We start from the raw sequence: 21,368 nt of genomic DNA, 5'->3' as shown, positions 1-21,368 counted from the left end.
TTTTTTTTTTAAAGATTTTATTTCTTTCTTCGACAGAGAGAGCACAGGCAGGCAGAGTGGCAGGCCGAGGGAGAAGCAGGCTCTCTGCTGAGCAGGGAGCCAGACGTGGGGCTTGATCCCATGAGCCTGGGATCACAACCCAAGCCGAAGGCAGTCGCTTAACCGACTGAGCCACCCAGGTGCCCCTGGCTTTTTGTTTTAAACAGCAAAAGAACTGAAAAAAGAAGTGATCTTTACAAGTATGAGTTTATTCTTTAAGTTTTTACACACCCACAAATAGTGCTTTTATTGCAGCTCTATCCAGGAGCCAAAAACAATGTAAAATATGTACTTGTATCACACATGTAACACTTAGAGGAGATAGAAGGAAACAGTATGAATTTTAAAGATTAGTTTTTCAATGATTCAGTGAGCATATGGAAATTGAGGATAATTACAGAAATAGCTAGTGAACTCTAAAATAAAAACAAATTATATAAAAATAAAAGGGCAAAAACCATCTCATTTAAAAAATGAAAACAAAAAACAGTGGCTTATCACGTCTCTGCTAGTTAGTAACCTAATGAAAATGAAAAGGAGTCAAGTATTATCTTTTCCATATTTAAAACAAAGTGGTTCTATCCTTTTCACAAACAGGCAGCTGTAGGTCTGAAATGGAAGCCGGGATTTGGGGTTCTGAACACCTCAAATATTTTACTGCCCTGTGTTAATGGATTCTTCTTTGTAACACTAAGAAATTTAAGTTTGCTTGGAGACGAAAAAAAACAAGAACTGGATGAGCAGTTAAATCAAACGGGATTTAGTTACTGGGACAGTAACAAACGGCACCAAATCAGAACACACAAAGAGCTTAGTTTGAGGGCAAGCATGTTAAATATAAAGACCAAAGAAGAGGACCATTTGAGATCTTTATAACAACCAAGTATTTGGCCAAATAGCCTAGGTTTGGCAAGTACAAGGGTAATGAGTTAGTGAGTTAATGAGAAGCTAGATTCAAATTAGCTCCAACTTGATTTACAAATTAACAATACAACATCATTTTTTTCTATCCTTTTCATGCAGAAGAAAATATAAAGCATATTCCTACTGCTAGTGTGAACTTCTGGTGTTCCTTGCCATATTTTTGGTTAGATTTTTAAAGATAAGTGGTAGCAGATGTTTGTTATTAATGTGACCAATACATTAAATTTCCAAAGAATAGAATTAGATTTAATACTAGGTTATTACTCACAATGACTCAGCATAAATAGCAGAGACCCCACAAATGTCCCCAGCCCTGGGACCACAGAGGACAATTTAGTGACCATTAAATGAAAATGAATTACAAAAAGTGCTATTTCCAGAATGTCTTTTTCCCCCACTACCTTCATTTGGGTTTTTAAAAAAGTATACCTCATACTTTCTTTGTTTCAACATCATTTTAAATAAGCTTCTAACATTGTTTCAATCTTCAGTTTTCCCTGAAATATATCAAATTTTAAAAAACTTCCAAAATTTGCTATTAATTGATTTCAGATGTTTCTTTTGAGAGTAAAACTACTTTTGTTAACTTCTGTAAAAAAAAAAGTCAATACTATGCCATTTGCTAAGAGGGTGGCTGAGTCTTTTTTGTTGTCATTTTTTAAAGCATTTTAGGTAGTAATCCAGTGTTCATATAATGGAACTAAAGTTCCTATAAGGAGATAATGAATTTGGAACATTAACGATGTAATTAGACCTTTAAGTGAAAGTCACAAAGAAATCTTATAAAAATGACTTTGTGTGTTAAACTATGTCAATACAATGTCACTTGATTTTGTTCAACAACTGGTCAAGTCAGAGAAAGGGAATGAAAATAATCAAGCTACTGTGACTGAAACTAGTCTGACTCAAGGGGAAAAAAAAACACGTGTATGTTTTCAGCCTACCAGATCACTCTACATACACTCAATGCTAAAATACAAATTCTTCACAAATCACAACTCTATCTCAAATGTTCTTATATGTCCTATGTTGTTTTTTAAATTCTATCAAATTGATAGCTTTACAACAGAATTTCTTTTATTTAAAAAATACTTAAATCACTATCCCACAAAATGTTCAGAAACACAGGTAAGTATAGAAAGTCAATGTGCATATACGTTTATTATTATAATTATGGTTGTTAGCTGAATGAGAATAACAGCTAAAAAGTTTTCAAATGACAGAAAAACACATTTGGGTAAGTTATGACACAATTTTTTGAGTATGTAGACAATAGAAATGTATTTTTTTTTTTGCACCAATTGCAAATGCAAAGTTAACGATAAAATCAGGGAGCTGAAAGGTCAAAAGGGGCCTTAAACATATTCACTATCTTTTAAATTTTAGACAAAGGAGCTGAGAATATAGAAAACACAAACAAACAAACCCAACATTTACACCATAACAGTCTTTTTTTTTTTTTATGACTTCCAATTTTAACTCTTTTCTAAAAGCATTAGGGGCGTTGAGACCCTTATTGTAGATTATGTATCATCTCCTCTTTGGCTATGAGGTGTGTAGTTTTGTTAACTAGAGACATCAGTGAGTTCAGTTTCTGAGACCAGTCATTTAATAAATTATTTGGATCCTTGGGTCTCTGGAAGTTGATAATTCCTGCCAACCTGTCTACTTTAGCAAAGATGGTCTTGTTAACTACTAGATTTGAAAGAAAAGCTTCTGACTCCTGCAAGAGAGAAAGGCAATTGGATTAAGACAGGATAATTACAGACAATAAACTTTAAGGAAAGTATTTTCTAAACTCTTTACCTAAGAAAATGCAGGACTAAAATTCACTGTTCTAGTTAGCAACTGTTAACTTCCCGTAATAACATACCATTCTACTGTGAGTCTAGGAATGAACAGACTACGAGTCTACCCATATCAGGGTGGAGTCTGAATCAGCCTCCGTGCAAACTCAACACTGTTGATAACTGCAGACAGCCAGCCTGCTGCCAATGGCAATTTGGTCCACACTCTTGGTCTACAATGTTTCCCCCTAACCATTATACAGATAATTTGTTTCCAGAAATGCTGGGTTACCATATATGCTCTGCCACTGGTGACTACCTAGTCAAGAACAAGACACTCTACTTCTAAGGACGCTGGTACCCTTGTCCAGAAATGTAAGTAGCTAACGTGCCAACCAAGGATCAAACCTTCGACCTCTAACATCCGTGATTCTTCTTTTTTAGCTAACCCGAAAAACTCTGGTGATAGAAATGGCTTCTGGATTACCTCACTTGACCCCGGCCTCTGTGGTGGTATACATGTCACCAACAGGAACGCATACCTGCTCCTCTAACAGGACCTGACCTCTCTCTGCAAGGGAAATGCAGTCAAGTCTCTCTCCCATTTTCTATGGCTCATTTCTGGGAACCTAGACGTATTCATTATAGAAATATATACCCTGCACTGCAGATGAATCGATGTAAAACGACCGTACTGAAGATTTTAACTAGGACACATAATATTAATGTAACTATAAACTTGTTATTTAAGGTATTTTTTGGTATTCAAGATAGCCTGGAGAAACTCTGTCACCTAAACTTAAAATTAAATAATAAAACAAAACTGGTTTTCTCATTCAATTTTTACAAGTCAGCTGATATTCAAAGTGACTGGCTACAAACAACTCCAACTACTTACATCGACAGACAGGTCGAGAAGCTGAGCCATCCTCTGCATTGTTATCCTCGTGTAATACTTGGCCATTATTCTAATATTCTGGGGAGAGGACAGAGGGCATGAAGGACATACAACAGTCATGAGTAAGGCTAAAAACCCATTTGTTTTCATATCCAAATAGGTCTATTTTATTTTTTTCATATCCAAATAGGTTTAGTTAAAATGTCAGATTCAGAGCTTTTCTCTATAGCCCACCACTGGAGTGAAACTGGTTCTAAACTTCATTAACAAAGCAAAATTTAGATATTTTGGTTTCTGCAGTTATTTGCAACTTATTCTGAATACTTTCCACAACTCTTTTTTTTTTTAATTTTTTTTTTTTTAATTTTGTTTATTTTTGAGAGAGAGAGAGAACGAGAGGGGTGAGGGTCAGAGGGAGAAGCAGATTCCCCGCTGAGCAGGGAGCCCGATGCGGGACTCGATCCCAGGACTCCAGGATCATGACCTGAGCCGAAGGCAGTCGCTTAACCAACTGAGCCACCCAGGCGCCCCACAACTCTTTTTAAGTATATATAGTCAAGGGCACCTGAGTGGCTCAGTCAGTTAAGCATCTGCCTTTGGCTAAGGTCATGATCCCAGGGGCCTGGGATCAGCCCTGCATCAGGTTCCCTGATCAGCGGAGAGTCCGCTTCTCCCTCTGCCCACCCCCCACCACTCATTCTCACGCTCTTTCAGATACATAGAATCTTATAGAAAAATATATATATAGTCAAGACGTAGGCTTATCTTAACTAAAATAGTGGTTAAAAACTGTAACTGTACTGGGACGCCTGGGTGGCTCAGTGGGTTAAGTGTCTGCCTTTAGCTCAGGTTCAATTCTCCCTCTGCCTGTGTGCACTAGCTCTCTCTCTAATAAATAAATAAAACCTTAAAAAAAACTGTAACTGTACTAAAAGGTTTTTGCTGAACTTTAGAATCTAAAGTTAAACTTTAATAATTATGACACAAAGGCTCAGATTCAAAATATGATTGACAGCATCTTAAGACACCACATTTTCATCATTATAACTACTTAAAGGTAAACTGAAATTAAATTTCCTTTTCACTGGGAACAGTTCCCTTTATTATTCTTTTTAAAAAAGGATTAATTTGTTTAGAGAGAGAGTGTGGGGGTGGGGGTAAGGATGGAGGGAGAGGGAGAATTTCAATCAGACTCCCTGTTGAGCTTGGAGCCCGAAGTGGGGCTCAAACCCACAACCCTGTGATCATGACCTGAGCCAAAATCAAGAGTGGGACGCTTAACTGAGCCACTGTTCCTCCCTTTATTATTCTCTATGTTATTAACAAAACAACAGCATTCATAGGAAGAATGGGGACCAGTGGGGAGAGAAAATGAACTGATCTTTGAAGAAGCTGTCCCTCCTCCCGCCTCTATTAGGGTCCATGGCCACACCAACTTCTTAGGAAGAAGGACAATCATTCTAGACCCCTTTTCCTTCATCCCTTAAATGTAATCAGCGACCAAATTCTATTGATTTTCTTTCTTAAAATAATTCCACCCTATCCATTCTTCAATCCCTCTGCTACTGCCTTGACGGACACCCACAAGGGGTGTTCACTCAGAAGTCTTCTCAACTCTATTCCTCTCTCTCCCCAAAATCCATCCTCCACGCTTACTGCCAGAGGGGTCTTTGTAAGATACAAGCCTCGTCACTGTCCTCTCAGGTCAAGGTTTCCACTACTGCAGTATATAAATTTCGTTAAGCTCCAGGCCCTTTCCCTATCTCCGACTTTCTTCCTCACTGAGCCCTGTTCCTGGAGGCGCTTGTCCCTGCTGGCGTGTCTCCGCGTCCCTGCCAGACCATCCGCTCTGTCTGCTCACCGGGTACCCTTCTTACAAATCTTACCTCCTGGGTCAATTACTGTACATCTAGCCTGACCTTTCTTTTTCTTATTCTTTTTTTTTAAGATTTTATTTTTAAGTAATCTCCACATCCAACATACATAGGGCTTGGACTCACAACCCCGAGATGAAGAGTTGCATGCTCCACCAACTGGGCCAGCCAGGAGGCCCCTTTCAGGTAGAACCAATCAACTCTCTACTTATGCTCCACTCCATGTGATATCTATTTGTGCCCTAATATCTAGAATACTTTTATTTATAAATGCATCTTTCCCTATGACTTATTTTTAAGCTGTCTGAAGGTAGGGACCATGTCTTACTTTGCCACGTGTCCCAGCAACTTTGTACACTGTCTGGCACCTAGAAGGCTCACAATAAATGTTTGTTATGTGAATGAATGGTGAGATAATTCAATTTATAGTGACGCCAAGAAGATCAAAGATCAGGTTTAAGACTTGTTACCCATTCCCAAAACTATCAAGCAAGTATCAGAAAGAACGCCTTTCACCCACAACCATCCCCCACATCCTTAAGAAATTCTTTCTGGTTTATATGCTATAAAATTTTGGATTATTATTTTTTAAGATTTTATTTATTTGACAGAGAGACACAGCGGGACAGGGAACACGAGCAGGGGGAGTGGGAGAGGGAGAAGTAGGCTTCCCGCGGAGCGGGGAGCCCCATGCAGGGCTTGATCCCAGGACCCTGGGATCAGGACCTGAGCCGAAGGTAGATGCTTAACGACTGAGCCACCCAGGCGCCCCTTTTTTAAGATTTTTAAGTAATCTCTATACCCAATGTGAGGCTCAAACTACAACCCCAAGATCAAGAGTCACATGCTTTACTGACTGAGCCAGCCAGGTGCCTCTAAAATTTTGAATTCTTGGGCGCCTGGGTGGCTCAGTTGGTTCAGCGACTGCCTTCGGCTCAGGTCATGATCCCGGAGTCCCGGGATCGAGTCCCACATCGGGCTCCCTGCTCAGCGGGGAGTCTGCTTCTCCCTCTGACCTTACCCCCTCTCATGCGCTCTCTCTCTCTCTCATTCTCTCTCTCAAATAAATAAATAAATAAAATCTTTAAAAAAAAAATAAAATTTTGAATTCTTGAGAGGTCCCCTCAAAATAAGCATGCTAAAACACAGGCGTTTTGTTTTCTTTTTCTGAAAAGCCAAAAATGGGGAATAGGGCAGGGGGAAATAAGAGGGAGAAGATAAATTGGATATGGTTTTGGAAATACACAACAGACATTCGAACAACAAATTTACATCACTACTACATTGGGCATAGCAAAAAACCCCAAAAAACAAAAACCCTAAAGCAAAGAATTAAAGACATAACCTCCAAAAAAACCATATTTGACTATCAAACTTGAAAAATAAAAGTTTATACTCAAATTTGCCAAAGTTTACTTTCAGATTGGCATCTCTATCATGCCAGATTCTTACATGTTCAACAACTCGGTTCTTCAAGTCTTTCCACCTTCTTTCACCTTCCTCTGTAGAACCAAAAACATCAGTTGCCGGACTCTCAAGAGACCCTTTTCTTAATTCCATTCCATAGTCTTCAACAAGTGTGGACCAACGCATCAGCTCCATTGTGGTAAAAAGCTTTAAAAGATCCCTGTAAATTGTATAAAACTTAATATTCCAAATCTGTAAAAATTAAGTTTCAAGTACTATAACAGCAAATGTTCAAATATCGACAAAGACTGTACTTACAAATTTTTATTTGTAGAACAAAACATAAGTTGATTATTATTTATTTTACCTACTTTACTACCATTTTTTCCACACTAATTCTGAATGGAGCATTCCCCTACTTAACATTCTGCTCCCTCCTGCAATGTATTTTCCAGTCTCTGGAATAATTAATGTAAACTTACCAATGAGACAGATAAAAGAAAAACAGCTTTTAATAAATAAAAGCCCACTCTGCTTAGGAAGTGTATACTTCTGAAAATCACAAAGCCCCAAACTACTAAGACTAAACTTTATCACACGGTTAGTTAACCAAAAGCTGCTAAAGTGAGCTTGAAATGCAACTTCTATTTGATAAATGGCTTATTTATTTTTTAAAGTAGGCTCCACACCCAGCATGGAGCCCGACATGAAGCCCAAACTCACAACCCCAAGATCAAGACCTGAGCTGAGACCAAGAGCTGGATGCTTAACTGAGCCACCCAGACGCCCCATGATAAGTGGTTTGGAATGAAGTGTGTTATAACCTCATTAATTTCTTTTTTTTTTTTTTAAGATTTTATTTATTTATTTGAGAGAGAGAGAATGAGAGATAGAGAGCATGAGAGGGAAGAAGGTTAGAGGGAGAAGCAGACTCCTGCTGAGCAGGGAGCCCGATGTGGGACTCGATCCTGGGACTCTAGGATCATGACCTGAGCCGAAGGCAGTCGCTTAACCAACTGAGCCACCCAGGCACCCTAACCTCATTAATTTCTAATGCAGCGTGAAAAAAACATTTCACTACTCTATGAACTCTAGTTTTATTCACCAATACAATCTATCAGCAACCAAATTAAGCAGGTGGACACTTAGGTTAACCTATTTTCTTTCAAAATGGTGTTTCTGCTGAGATGTACACTACACTAGCTAAAAAAGTACTTACTTGTATTTAGGAATTTCTTCTAACTTCTTGTCACCACTTATTCGGTGAACCAAATCTGACTGTTCGTTGTCAAAAGGAGCCAAAATCACATAGAGGACGACACTTTTCAGAGCCTAAAAGTGTTGTATAACACAATCGATTATAAACAAGCTTAGAAACAAAGTGGAAACTCTGGCAGCAACTAAAAAATCATGGGAGAATTGTCTATATTCATGTCTGATATTATACTCAAGTCTTAGGGACTAAGCATACCACACCAAGCTGCCCTTTACAGTGGCTTCCTGTCACATTAAATTTCTCCGGAACAATTGTAGTAAATCTTTGCTAACTTGAATTACTACCTGGGCTGACATTTTTTGGTGCCAGATATATAAGGAAAAAGTTCTTGTAACAAGTTAGTATAAACACAGAATATACATATAAACCATTTGAAACAGTTTTTTTGTGAAATAATTTTCCAAAATAATACTAGGTCTTTTACCTATAACCTTTGTAGCAAGTGACCTGCTATACATATTTTATTTTATTTATTTATTTTTAAAGATTTTATTTATTTGTCAGAGAGAGCACAAGCAGGGGGAGCAGCAGGCTCCCTGCTGAGCAAGGAGCCCGATGGGGGACTCGATCCCAGGACCCTGGGATCATGACCTGACCCAAAGGCAGATGCCTAACTGACTGAGCCACCCAAGCATCATTCATTCATTCATTCATTCTCTACACCCAACATGGGGCTTGAAAACTCATGACCCCAAGGATCAAGCGTCGCATGCTCTACCGATTGAGCCAGCCAGGCACTCCTGCTATACATATTTAAGATTTTTGGGGGGGGGGGGGCGCCTGGCTGGCTCAGTCGGTTAAGCATCTGCCTTTGGCTCGGGTCATGATCCCAGGGTCCTGGGATTGAGCCCCACATCAGGCTCCCTGCTCAGCAGGGAGTCTGCTCCTCCCTCTGCCCCTTCCCCTGCTTGTGTTCTCTCCCTCAAATAAATAAAATCTTAAAAAAAAATATTTAAAAGAAGTTTTTTTTTTTAAATTTATTTATGTGACAGAGAGAGTACAAGCAGGGGGAGCAGCAGAGGGAGAGGGAGAAGCAGGCACCCCATTGAGCAAGGAGTCTGACACAGGGCTCAATCCCAGGGCCCCCCGAATCATGACCTGAGACAAAGGGAGATGGCTTAACTGACTGAGCCACCCAGGTGTCCCTATTTTTAAAAGATTTTATTTATCTATTTATTATTTATTTAGAGCATGCTCGCCTGTGCGCAAGCACAGGAGTTGGGGGAGGGGAAGAGGGAGAGAAAGAATCTCAAGCAGATCCCAAGCTGAGTGCAGAGCCTGATTGTGGGGCTTGATCTCACGACCCTGAAATCATGACCTGAGCCGAAATCAAGAGTAGGACTACTTGCCCGACTGAGCTGCCCACATGCCCCACTTTTAAACAGTAAGGCTACATTCTTCAAAAGTGATAATTTAGAATATTGTCACAATTCATTTGAATCAGTAAAGATAAACTGAATTATCAACACACTGAACAGAAAGCAGCACCACACAACCACATATAATTACTGAAGTTAAAATCATTTCAAAATAAAAAATGCAAATTCTTCCTAGTAAGTATCAATGTCAAGTATAAGAATATATTCTCACCTGTTGCCACTTTTCACTTTCTGCCTGTATACAGGGAGTATCATATATTGCTCTGTAGTGCTTACAAATAGACAAATAAGATCCCTCATGTTGATCCAGCTGAATCATTAAGTTATAATATTTCAATTTTAATTTCTGAAAAAAAAAAGTTGATAAAATAAATTGGGGCTTATGGGTTTTTTCCAAACACTTCTAAAGTAAACTTGCAGTAAGAAACATGCTTACCTCTGTATTTTCTTCCTGGAAAAATTTGGTGTTAATTTTCTTGCTGATGATTTGTGTACGAATGTAATCCTTCACAGCTAGGCAGAGCCTCATTTGCTCCAAGATAAACTCCACTCTCTCCTTCTTTTCCATTGACCCGTAGGTTTCCACCTAGCAAAGTAAGACCCCAAATAAATCTATACTTGGTAATTTCTAAAAATTGCAAAATTAAATGTATGAAAATATTCACACTTGTCAAATAATAAGAACCTTCTCGCACACTGGGAGAGTGCTGATGATATAGAAAGGTAGTTTCCTCCAGGAAATTACAATTAAAAAAATTATATAGGAAAGTCGATATTTTTTTGTTCTGGCATAAAAAGTTCTGTGAATTTTAGGGGTGCCTGGGTGGCTCAGATGGTTAAGCATCTGCCTTCAGCTCGGGTCATGATCCCAGCGTCCTGGGATCCAGCCCCACATCGGGCTCCCTGCTCAGCGAGGAGCCTGCTTCTCCCTCTCCTTCTGCCTGCTGGTTCCCCTGCTTGTACACTCTCTGTCAAAAAATAAATAAAATCTTTAAAAAGTTCTGTGAATTTTAACGTATGTACAGACTTGTGTCATCACAATCAAGATACAGAATAGTTCTATCACCCCAGAACAAACTCCCTCATCTGCCCCTTCAGTCACATACTTCCCCGACTCAGAATGATCTGTTCTCCATCACTACAGACACGTCTTTTCAAGAATGTCAAACACAGAATGTAATCTCTTGAGACTATCTTTGTTCACTCAGTAGATTCATTTAAGTTGTTATGTATATCAATAGTTCATTCATTTTTTTTAAATATTTATTTGAGAGAAAGAGAAATAGCACAAGCCAGGGAGAGAGTCAGAGTGAGAAGGAGGAACAGACTCCCCCCTGAGCAGGGAGCTGACGCGGGGTGTGACCCCAGGACCCTGGGATCCTGACATGAGCCGGAGCAGACGCTTAACCGACCGAGCCACCCAGGCGCCCCAGAAATTACAATTCTAAACACGAAAAAAGATGTCACTTGCAGGCTTTTTTTTTTTTTTTTAAAGATTTTATTTATTTGAGAGAGAGAATGAGAGAGAGAGAGCACGAGAGGGAAGAGGGTCAGAGGGAGAAGCAGACTCCCCGCTGGGCAAGGAGCCCAATGTGGGACTCGATCCTGGGACTCCAGGATCATGACCTGAGCTGAAGGCAGTCGCTTAACCAACTGAGCCACCCAGGCGCCCTGCAGGCTTTCTATTTATATTAACAAAAAATTACAGAAAAAAGAGGTGCTTGTCTTTTTAAAGTTCAGATAACAAGGCTGGTATGACTCCTAACAGATATAGAATGTAGCTTTACAGTAAATATACAACACATACAATATAGAAAATCAATTATGACAAATACTATGAAAAACTTTTTTTTTAAGATTTTATTTATTTATTTGACAGAGAGAGACACAGCGAGAGAGGGAACACAAGCAGGGGGAGTGGGAGAGGGAGAAGCAGGCTTCCGGCCAAGCAGGGAGCCCAATGCAGGGCTCGATTCCAGGACCCTGGGATCATGACCTGAGCCAAGGCAGACGCTTAACGACTGAGCCACCCAGGCGCCCCACTATGAAAAACATTTTTAATTTAATATTTGGCATAGACATACTGCAAATGAATTTATAAAACGTAGAATGGTAAAGTGGACTGAAGTAAAGCTATTTCATTACTATTATTAGGCCTGAAAAAAGTTTTTATTTCATGATCTTTGTAATTTTTTGTTAAGGAAAATAAAACCTATACAATGAGCCATCAATGTTTCATTTATGTATCTTCACCCACTCTCCATGTGTCAATTACTTTGAAGCAAATTTCAGACAACGTGTCATATATTTCAATATGTCTCTAAAAGATAAACTTTGAAAAGTTATCTAAAAATTCCTTATTATCACCAAATACCCAGTCAGTCCCCAATATCTATCTTATTTATTTTAATTAAATCAGAACCGAAATAAGGCTCATACTTTGCAGCTGGTAGAGCAGTTTCTTATGGCTTTTTTCTTGCCATTTATTTGTTGACAAAATCAAGCCAATCATCCTATAGTTTCCTAGAGTCTAAATTATGCTGATTGCATCCCTGTGGTATCATTTAATAGGCTCCTCTGTCCCTAGTATATCCTGTAAACTGGTAGTTAAACCTAGAAGCTTTATATAACTGAGGTGAATTTTTTTTTGGCAAGAATATTTCAGAGGATGTTGAATCATGAGGCACACAATCCTCCTGGTTGAAAACAGAGTTTGAAGGCAAAGCTATGGAGACAGTAGAAAGATCAGCAGTTGCCAGGGGTTGGGACGGGGAGGAGAGAGGAACAGGCAGACCACAGAGAATTTTTAGGGCAGTGAAATTATTTTATACGATACTACGTTGATGAACACAGATCATTATGCATTTGTCAAAATCTGCAGAACATACGATACGAAGAGTGAAACTTAATGCAAACTATAGACTTCAGGTGACCACATGTCGATGTAGGTTCATCAACCCTAACTAATGTACCACTCTGGTGGGAGATGTTGGTAGAACAGGAAGTTGTGCATATGTGTGCGTGTTGCAGGGGGAGGGCATCAGGCGGCACATGGGAACTCTTTCTGTACTTGCCGCTCAACTTTGTTGTGAACCTAAAACTGCTCTAAAAAATAAAGTCTTTTAATTAAAAAGAAGAAAAGAAGTCTGAAGCCAAACACAACTAGTATGAATCTGAACTCCACCACTTCTTGGCAATGACTTATTAGGCACATTACTTAATCCCTTTGAGTTTGGGTTTCCTTGGCAGAAAAATGGGGATAAAAATAGTATTGTATATGAACACTGAAGAAGATAAAATGTATAGAGAACACAGGACATGGTTAAAAAAAAAATAAAAACAATGCATAGCACACAAGATCCCCTCAGTGTTATTTTTTCCCTTCCTTTAGCTAAAATGGCACATGGCTGAAGCAATTTAACTTAATGTGGAAAACTTGATGGACCAAAATTATAAGGAAAATTTTGAGTGAGTGCGTCTATGGCTTTTCTCAGATTTCTTAGTCCATTGATGTCTCATTTTAAGATCTCTCTTAAATTTGTCCTGAAACATGGCAAATTATGAGGCAATTTTTCTTTGTTAAAACAATTTAGCCTAGAAACTGACCATCAATCAAATATTCATTTAGAATGAAGCTAATGATTAACAGCAAATCCCTAAGGCATACATAGTACCTGAATTACTAATTTAAGTTCTAAAGAGAATGAAAATTTTCAAAAAGCACAAAATCAAGACTAATGCATCAATTCTAACTTTTCTTCAAAACTTTTTTTAGCAGTTAGTCAGAACCCTAATTACATAATTTTCAGACACCTGAATATCAACCTTACGCTCCCCTGTACTCACTTTTAGTCCTGGTAGTTTTGAAAAAGTGATAAGGTGTCAAAATAAGCTATTTCCACAAGAAATACTGCTGACTAAACATAAAGATTTTCACATTCTAAATACAACTCCTTACCTGTAACTCCTGTAAAATGGAGGCGGCCTCTTTCACGTCACCGTTTTGCTCTTTTATAGTTGCTAACGTTTTCGTCAGTCGAGCACGCTCAATTTCAACATAAATCTACAAATATGAGAAATTTATATTATCAAAATTCCCATGGACATGTGTTAACATTTTAAAGATAGAGTTGAACTATTATTCAAACTAAGCCTAACAGTATTTATCCTGCAGTTATTGTGCACCTTATTCTCCATGTACAAATATAGCTGTGTGATATTTTACATTTCACAATCACGAAATTTTTTTTAATTTATTCATTTCAGAGACAGAAAGAGAGGGTGTGCGCGAGCACATACATGCCCACGCATGCATGCCCAGGGAGGAGGGGGAGAGGGAGAGAGAGAATCTAGAGCAGACTCCCTGCTGAATGAGCCTGACTCAGGGCTCGATCTCACGACCCTGAGATCATGGCCTGAGTCAAAATCAAGAGTTGGACATGACCAACTGAGCCACCGAGGCACCCCACAATCACATAATTTTTAAGAAAAGGTCTCTATGAAACATAATCCATATTTTGTAGCTTTGCCTCAAGAGCCTAAATATGAAATCATTGTGTTTAATGAATAACAGAACCATAAGCTACATTAAATAGTACAGAAAATAGAACAGTGCCTTTAAAAGAATTATTTGAGGGGTGCCTGGCTGGCTCAGTCAGTAGCGCATGTGACTCTTGATTTTGGGGTCATAAGTTCAAGACCCACATTGGGTGTAGAGCTTATTTAAAAAAAAAATAATAAAAATATTTGATCTTGTTAAAGTTATCAGCGTTTTTTGCAGATATAAGTAATGTTAGTGGATTTATAATTTCCAACAAATTAAACATCAAAAATATAACTATAGCCTAATGGAATCTAGGGAACTAATTTTTATGCTGCTTAGGCTTGCTTATCCCTTTAGCCTTTGTTCTGCAGCAACCCCTTTCCCCACTCCACCCCCAAAACCTTAATTTCTAAGAATAACAAACTACTTTCACTTTCCTAAACGTCCCATGTGTTTCTTTCTTTTTTTTTAAGGATTTATTTATTTCAGAAAAAGCGCGGGCACAAGCGGAGGTGGGGTGCGGGGAGGGACAGAGGGAGAGAGAGAGAATCTCAAGCAGACCCCTGGTCAGCACGGAGCCCAACATGGGGCTGGATCTCATGATTCTGAGATTGTGACCTGAGCCGAAATTAAGAGTCAAGACACAGCACCGTGACTATTTTTATGACGGATCTCTCTGAGGAGGTAAAGAACAGTGTTTCAGGGTTGCAGGTTCAAGCCCCATGTTGGGTGTAGAGATTACTTAAAAAAAATAAAATCTTGGGGTGCCTGGGTGGCTCAGTTGGGTGAGCATATGACTTGATTTTGGCTCAAGTCATGACCTCAGGGTCATGAGACTGAGCCCCATGTTGAGCTCCACATTTGGTGGGGAGTCTGCTCAAGATTCTCTCTTCCTTGCCACCCCCCCCAACCCCACACGCTCTCTCTAAAATAAATAAATCTTAAAAAAATAAAAATCTTTGAAAAAATTTTACTGAAGTGACAAAGACCTAATAAATATAACCTAAGTTTTTATCCTCAGATGACAAAAATCTGTCTAGAAAAAAAAATATATTTACCTCAGTCACCATTTCATACTTGTCCTTTTTAGAGAAACATGAAATTAGGAGAAAGAAGGGATCAAAAGAAGTACAAATGGATTCTGGCAGGACAGTGAAATTTTGAAAATTAAACTTACACCGTGACTACGCTATTATTCTTTTTTTTTTTTAAAGTAAGCTGTACACCCAACATGGGGCTTGAACTCAAACTCCAAGATCAAGAGTCAAGCTGCCCTACTAAGAGCCAGCCGGGCAGTTAAAATATTAATAATTAAATAATTATAATAATAATAAATATAATAATTAAAATAATAAAACTATTATGTTAAATAGTAGTGAAACCTTAGCTATCCCAAGCATAGATTTCTCAAGCAGATCTAGGCTGGGCTGAAGAATTAGCTTTATGTTGGATTCATTGTTACTGCATGTAAATTTGGGGTAAGATCACTAATTCCTAGAAAAATCTGGATATATCAAGACTGCCATTCGGGGGCGCCTGGGTGGCTCAGTGGGTTGGGCGACTGCCTTCGGCTCAGGTCATGATCCCGGAGGCCCGGGATCGAGTCCCGCATCGGGCTCCCTGCTCAGCGGGGAGTCTGCTTCTCCCTCTGACCCTCTTCCCTCTTGTGCTCTCTCTCTCATTCTCTCTCAAAAAAGAAAACAAAAAAAACACACAAACAAAAAAAAGACTGCCACTAGGGTGCTCGGGTGGCTCAGTCGTTAAGCGTCAGCCTTTTGGCTCAGGTCAGGATCCCAGGGTCCTGGGATTGAGCCCCGCATCGGGCTCCCTGCTCAGTGGGAAGCCTGCTTCTCCCTCTCCCACTCCCCCTGTGTTCCCTCTCTTGCTGCGTCTCTCTGTCAAATAGATAAATAAAATCTTAAAACAAAAAAAAAGACTGCCACTATTTAAATATATTCATTTGGGGGTGCCTGGCTGGCTCAGTCGGAAGAACATGTGACTCATGATCTCCAGGTCATTAGTTCGAGCCCCACGGTGGGTGCAGAGATTACTTAAAAATAAAGTCTTTAAAAAAAAAAAAATATATATATATATATATATAAAAATACATTCATTTATATATGCGAAGATACTAGAAGGAAATGTATAAAGATAATGATTGCATGAAGGTGATAATCTTTTTGCCATCTTAAAAAATATATACATACCTATTGATATAATGTCTACATAAGAATCTCTGAATACAGAAAAGACAGGACTTTCCACTGTGAGTTACGCCAATGGAAAACTTACCTTTCCTTCTGTAACCATTCGTAGGGTATCAATTAATCGAAGTTTGATTGGAAGGTCTGTGATTTCCTCAACGTAAGTACAGCACTGTTGAACCATTTTTGCAACAGCCTATAATAATAACCATTCATAAGTAAGATTCATTCCTCATACAGTTAAAAAGGAAGTATTTCATTGATGGAAGAGCTATGTTCAAATCTAGTCTTCCCAAGCAATTCTAGAAATGGAAATGCCTATTAAAAAACATAAGGAGGGTGCCTGGGTGGCTCTGTTGTTAAGCATCTGCCTTCGGCTCAGGTCATGATCCCAGGGTCCTGGGATCAAGTCCCACATCGGGCTCCCTGCTCGGCGGGAGGCCTGCTTCTCCCTCTCCCACTCCCCCTGCTTGTGTTCCCTCTCGCTGTCTCTGTCTCTGTCAAATAAATAAATAAAATCTTAAAAAAAAAAAAAAAAACATAAGGAGCGGGGCGCCTGGGTGGCTCAGTCTCCGCTGTCAAATAACTTTGACAGGGAGAGCGGCAGCGAGACAGGGAACACAAGCAGGGGGAGTGGGAGAGGGAGAAGCAGTCTTCCTGCCAAGCAGGAAGTCCGATGTGGGGCTCAATCCCAGGACCCCAGGATCATGACCTGAGCCAAAGGTGGACGCTTAATGACTGAGCCACCCAGGCACCCCAATAAATAGAATCTTAAAACAAAACAAAAAAAACATAACGAGTGCTTGGCTGACTTAGTTGGTAGAGCATGAAACTCTTGATCTCAGGGTTGTGAGTTTAAGCCCCACGCTGGGTGTAGAGCTTGCTTAAAAAAAAAAAAAAAACTTCATGGGGCACCTGGGTGGCTCAGCTGTTAAGCAACTGACTTTGGCTCAGGTCATGATCCCAGGGTCCTGGGATCGAGCTCCGCGTCGGGCTCCCTGCTCCACGGGAAGCCTGCTTCTCCCTCTACCTCTCCCCTTGCTTGTGCTCTCTGTCAAATAAATAAATAAAATCTTAAAAAGAATTTTTTTCCCCAAATGTCTCTGATAGGAGGCGCCTGGGTGACTCAGTCATTAAGCGTCTGCCTTCGGCTCAGGTCATGATCCCGGGGTCCTGGGATCGAGCCCCGCACTGGGCTCCCTGCTGCTCTTCAGGGAGCCTGCTTTTGCCCCTCCCCCCGCTCATGCTTTGTCTCTCTCTCTCAAATAAATAAAATCTTTAAAAAAAAAAAGTCTCTGATAGCTAAGAAGTACTGAACACCTAGTAATAAACTCAAAAAGGTTAGAAAAACCTCAGATGAAAGACTTTACCCCTCTCCACTACAAACAGTGAAGTGATTACACGAAAAGGGGTGTTTGAGGATGTCTATTAGAAGGCTTCCTAGATGGGGCACCTGGGTGGCTTAGTTGGTTCAGTGTCTGCCTTCAGCTCAGGTCATGATCTCAGGGTCCTGGGATCGAGCCCCGCCTCAGGCTCCCTGCCCAGCAGGGAGTATGCTTCTTTGTCTCTCCGCTTATGGTCTCTGTGTCCCTCAAATCAATAAATAAAATCGCAACTACTTTTTGGAGTCAAGCAAAAAAGCATAGAAGTTGCAAAAGACAAAAGGGGGAAGAAAGAGAAAAGAAAAGCAGAGTTCAGCAGTGGCTGTGAACACGACAAAGCCATAGCCAGCAAATACTGGGACTGAAGAAAAGAGTCAGTGGCAGAGGCAGAGCTTAAGTAGTTCCATTCCCTGGGTAGGGAGGAGAAGCCGCAGTCACCCATACTCCCCTCAATAAAATATGACATTGATGGTCACGTATCCCCTGCCCAGGTTCCTCACCTCTAGTTCTAACATTCTATCATCTAGGTCAGGGGTCAGCAAAACATTTTGGTAAATTTTGATAAATATTTACATAGTAAATATTTTAAACTCTGTGGGCCATAGGGTCTCTGGGACAAGTATGCAACTCTGCCTTTGTAAGTACAAAGCTGCCAGACAATGTATAACGAAAGGTGGCTATGTACAAAAACTTTATTTACAAAGCTAGCAGGTGGGATTTGGTCGTGGCCTGTAGTCTGCAACCTCTAATACAGACTCTAAACAGCATTATCAATTATCATAATCATTGAGAATAATAATTCGGACTCTTTGTCATCAAGACAATGCATATTTTTTTAAGATAGTAGAAAAGTAAACAGAATACCTTCTGTCAATTATACCTCAATCAAGCTGGAAAAAAAAAATCCCATGGTATATCCTGCAAACATTTCCTTGAAAAACAATATCATGTAGCTCAGGTTGAACTTCTAATTATCTGAAAAATTGGCTGTTCAGAGACACAGGAGTTCCAGAGAGCGAAGGTTTTATTATAAAATAGAACTCTTTCTTTTTTTAAAAATTTTTATTTTTTTAAAGATTTTATTTATTTATTCATAAGAGACAGAGAGAGAGAGAGGCAGAGGGAGAAGCAGGCTCCCCGCTGAGCAGGGAGCCCGATGCGGGACTCGATCCTAGGACCCTGGGATCATGACCTGAGGTGAAGGCAAACGCTTAACCATCTGAGCCACCCAGGCGCCCAAAATAGCACTCTTTCAATAAGTGCAAGGCTCTGGGACACCTTGTATCTCAAAAACTGATCCCTCTAACACTAATTATAACCATGATTTCTAGAAGGGCATACAACTTAGTAATTCTAAAAGCTGTGCAAAAACTACATTAACAGAAATCAGATGGGGTACAAGAAAAACAAAACAAAACAATTACATCAATATTCTAATGGTAAGTGAACATCCTGCTGTTCCTTGAAAAAAATACAGGTCATTAGGTAAGTCATGGCTGGAGTGAGGCTTACCCCCTGGGCTCAAGTGACAGACAGTGAATTAGAAACCATTAATTTTAAGCAATCTAGAAAAGGTTATTTTAAGAAAATCATTACTTTCTAAGTCTGGTAGAGCAAAAAGAAAAGTTCTAGGTAAAAAGTAATTATGGGAAAAGGAGAGGCATATTTTGTGTCCTTAAGCACTTTCCAGAGCTAAGGAGACATGTCACAGCGAAAAGAGGAGCCCCACTGCAGCTGTGGTCATGCCATTAGCCAGTTGCAAGACTGATTCAAACTCTTCTTCCTCCAGCAAGCCTCCCTGACAAACCTAATCAAAACCCTCTCTTCCTCCTTTCTTGTCTCCTACTGCCACTCATTGTTCTATGTCATTCACTATATATCGCTGTGTAACTTTTTTTTTAAGATTTTATTTATTTATTTTTTAGAGAGAGAGTGGGCTGTGGGAGCAGAGGCAGAGGGACAAGCAGACTCCGCGCTGAGTGCAGAGACTGACACAGGGTTCTATCCCATGACCCCGAGATCATGACCTGGGCCGAAATCCAGAGTCAGCCACTCAACCGAATGCACCACCAAGGGGCCCCTATGTGTGTAACTTTAAAAAAAAAACAAATCACCTTGCTACAAATGTAGTACTGTTACTTGTGATTTATACTGTGCACTGAACTAAAGGTTACCTGGCACATTTCTTCACATTCCAAGAGTCTTACATATAAATGTCAGTTTCTCAATCAGAAAAACAACAGAGTTAAACAGTCCCTTTTATTAGCTCTAAAATGTTATGACTCTATTAATAAACTGTATTTTTGGATATGTGCTTTGAATGGCACTTGTACTATTAAAACACATATTTTTGTTTACTTTAACCCAGGTTGCCTCAAGACAAATAAATAAGCAACCCTTTCCAAATTGTCCTACAGAAACAAATCTCTTAGAAAATCAGAGGAAGGGGCGCCTGGGTGGCTCAGTCATTAAGCGTCTGCCTACTGCTCAGATCATGATCCCAGGGTCCTGGGATTGAGCCCCACATCGGGCTCCCTGCTCCGCGGGAAGCCTGCTTCTCCCTCTCCCACTCCCCCTGCTTGTGCTCCCTCTCTCGCTTTGTCTCTGTCAAATAAATAAATAAAATCTTAAAAAAAAAAAGAAAACCAGAGGAAGACAATGGTTCATCTATGCCAGTCTCTCAACCAACTCTATGATGGTCTCTCACACCACAGAACTGAGCAGGAAAAGGCATATTTAAATGAATTTCATTCATATATACTAGTCTGCCTCAAATCTATATTAATTTTTTTGATTTTTTTTAAGATTTTATTTATTTATTTGACAGAGAGAGAGAGACAGTGAGAGAGGGAACACAAGCAGGGGGGAGTGGGAGAGGGAGAAGCAGGCTTCCCGCTGAGCAGGGAGCCCAATGTGGGGCTTGATCCCAGGAACCCGGGCTCATGACCTGAGCCGAAGGCAGACACTTAACGACTGAGCCACCCAGGCGCCCCTTTTTTAAATCTTATTTTTAAGTAATCTCTACACCCAACATGGGGCTCAAACTCACAACCCCAAGAGAGAGGGAGGGAGATTGAGACAGCACGAATTATATGTAAACTTATCTAAAAAAAAAAAGGAGAAAAAAATTTGTTTTTTGTAAAAAGTAATTTAACCCACTCTAATACTAGGTTCACTTTAGCAGTAAACTAATTAATAAGACAAAGATTTCAACAAGAACACCATATTTCTGTTTTTGGTTCCACTATTACCCTGTTTTATGATGTTAATACATTTGAAAGCAAAAAATAAAAACCTGGAACTACTCAGGGAACAGCATTTTAAAGATGAGATATAAATGACAAGTGGAATCTACTTGTACAGAGAATCATTTAAATAACTCAAATAGAATGGGGTGCCCGGCTGGCTCAGTCAGTGAGCATGTGACTCTTAATGTCGGGGTCATAGGTTTGAGCCCCATGTTGGACACAGAGTTTACTAAAAAACAACCACAACAACAACTCAAGCAAAAAACAGGGAAAACAGAAAAGAAAATCTAGTTTCCCCAAAACACCAAATGAGAACGTAAGTCTTTAAACAAAATTAGTCAAAATAATGTCTGAAAAATGGCCTCAAAACAAGTTAAATATTAAATGTTTAATAAAAGACATGACTA

At 39.6% G+C, this 21,368-nt stretch overlaps 1 protein-coding gene across 1 annotated transcript in view; it reads right to left on the bottom strand.

Annotated features, from left to right (window-relative positions):
• Window positions 1–2,092: 2,092 nt before the first annotated feature.
• The window catches only part of PSMD12 (proteasome 26S subunit, non-ATPase 12), a 28,556-nt gene continuing 9,280 nt past the window's right edge, over window positions 2,093–21,368 (bottom strand). The window contains exons 4-11 of the mRNA XM_027626528.2: window positions 16,420–16,527; window positions 13,543–13,647; window positions 10,021–10,170; window positions 9,796–9,930; window positions 8,149–8,261; window positions 6,975–7,149; window positions 3,649–3,726; window positions 2,093–2,686 (exon numbers count right to left, since the gene is read on the bottom strand). Coding sequence (XP_027482329.1) covers window positions 2,477–2,686; window positions 3,649–3,726; window positions 6,975–7,149; window positions 8,149–8,261; window positions 9,796–9,930; window positions 10,021–10,170; window positions 13,543–13,647; window positions 16,420–16,527 — 1,074 coding nt within the window. The 3' untranslated portion in view covers window positions 2,093–2,476. The remainder of the gene's footprint in view (window positions 2,687–3,648; window positions 3,727–6,974; window positions 7,150–8,148; window positions 8,262–9,795; window positions 9,931–10,020; window positions 10,171–13,542; window positions 13,648–16,419; window positions 16,528–21,368) is intronic.

Source organism: Zalophus californianus, chromosome 16 (genome assembly GCF_009762305.2).
Source record: "Zalophus californianus isolate mZalCal1 chromosome 16, mZalCal1.pri.v2, whole genome shotgun sequence".
Classification (NCBI taxonomy): Eukaryota; Metazoa; Chordata; class Mammalia; order Carnivora; family Otariidae; genus Zalophus; species Zalophus californianus.
Note: the sequence above shows the minus strand (reverse complement) of the source record. Positions and strands in the feature narration are given on the sequence as shown.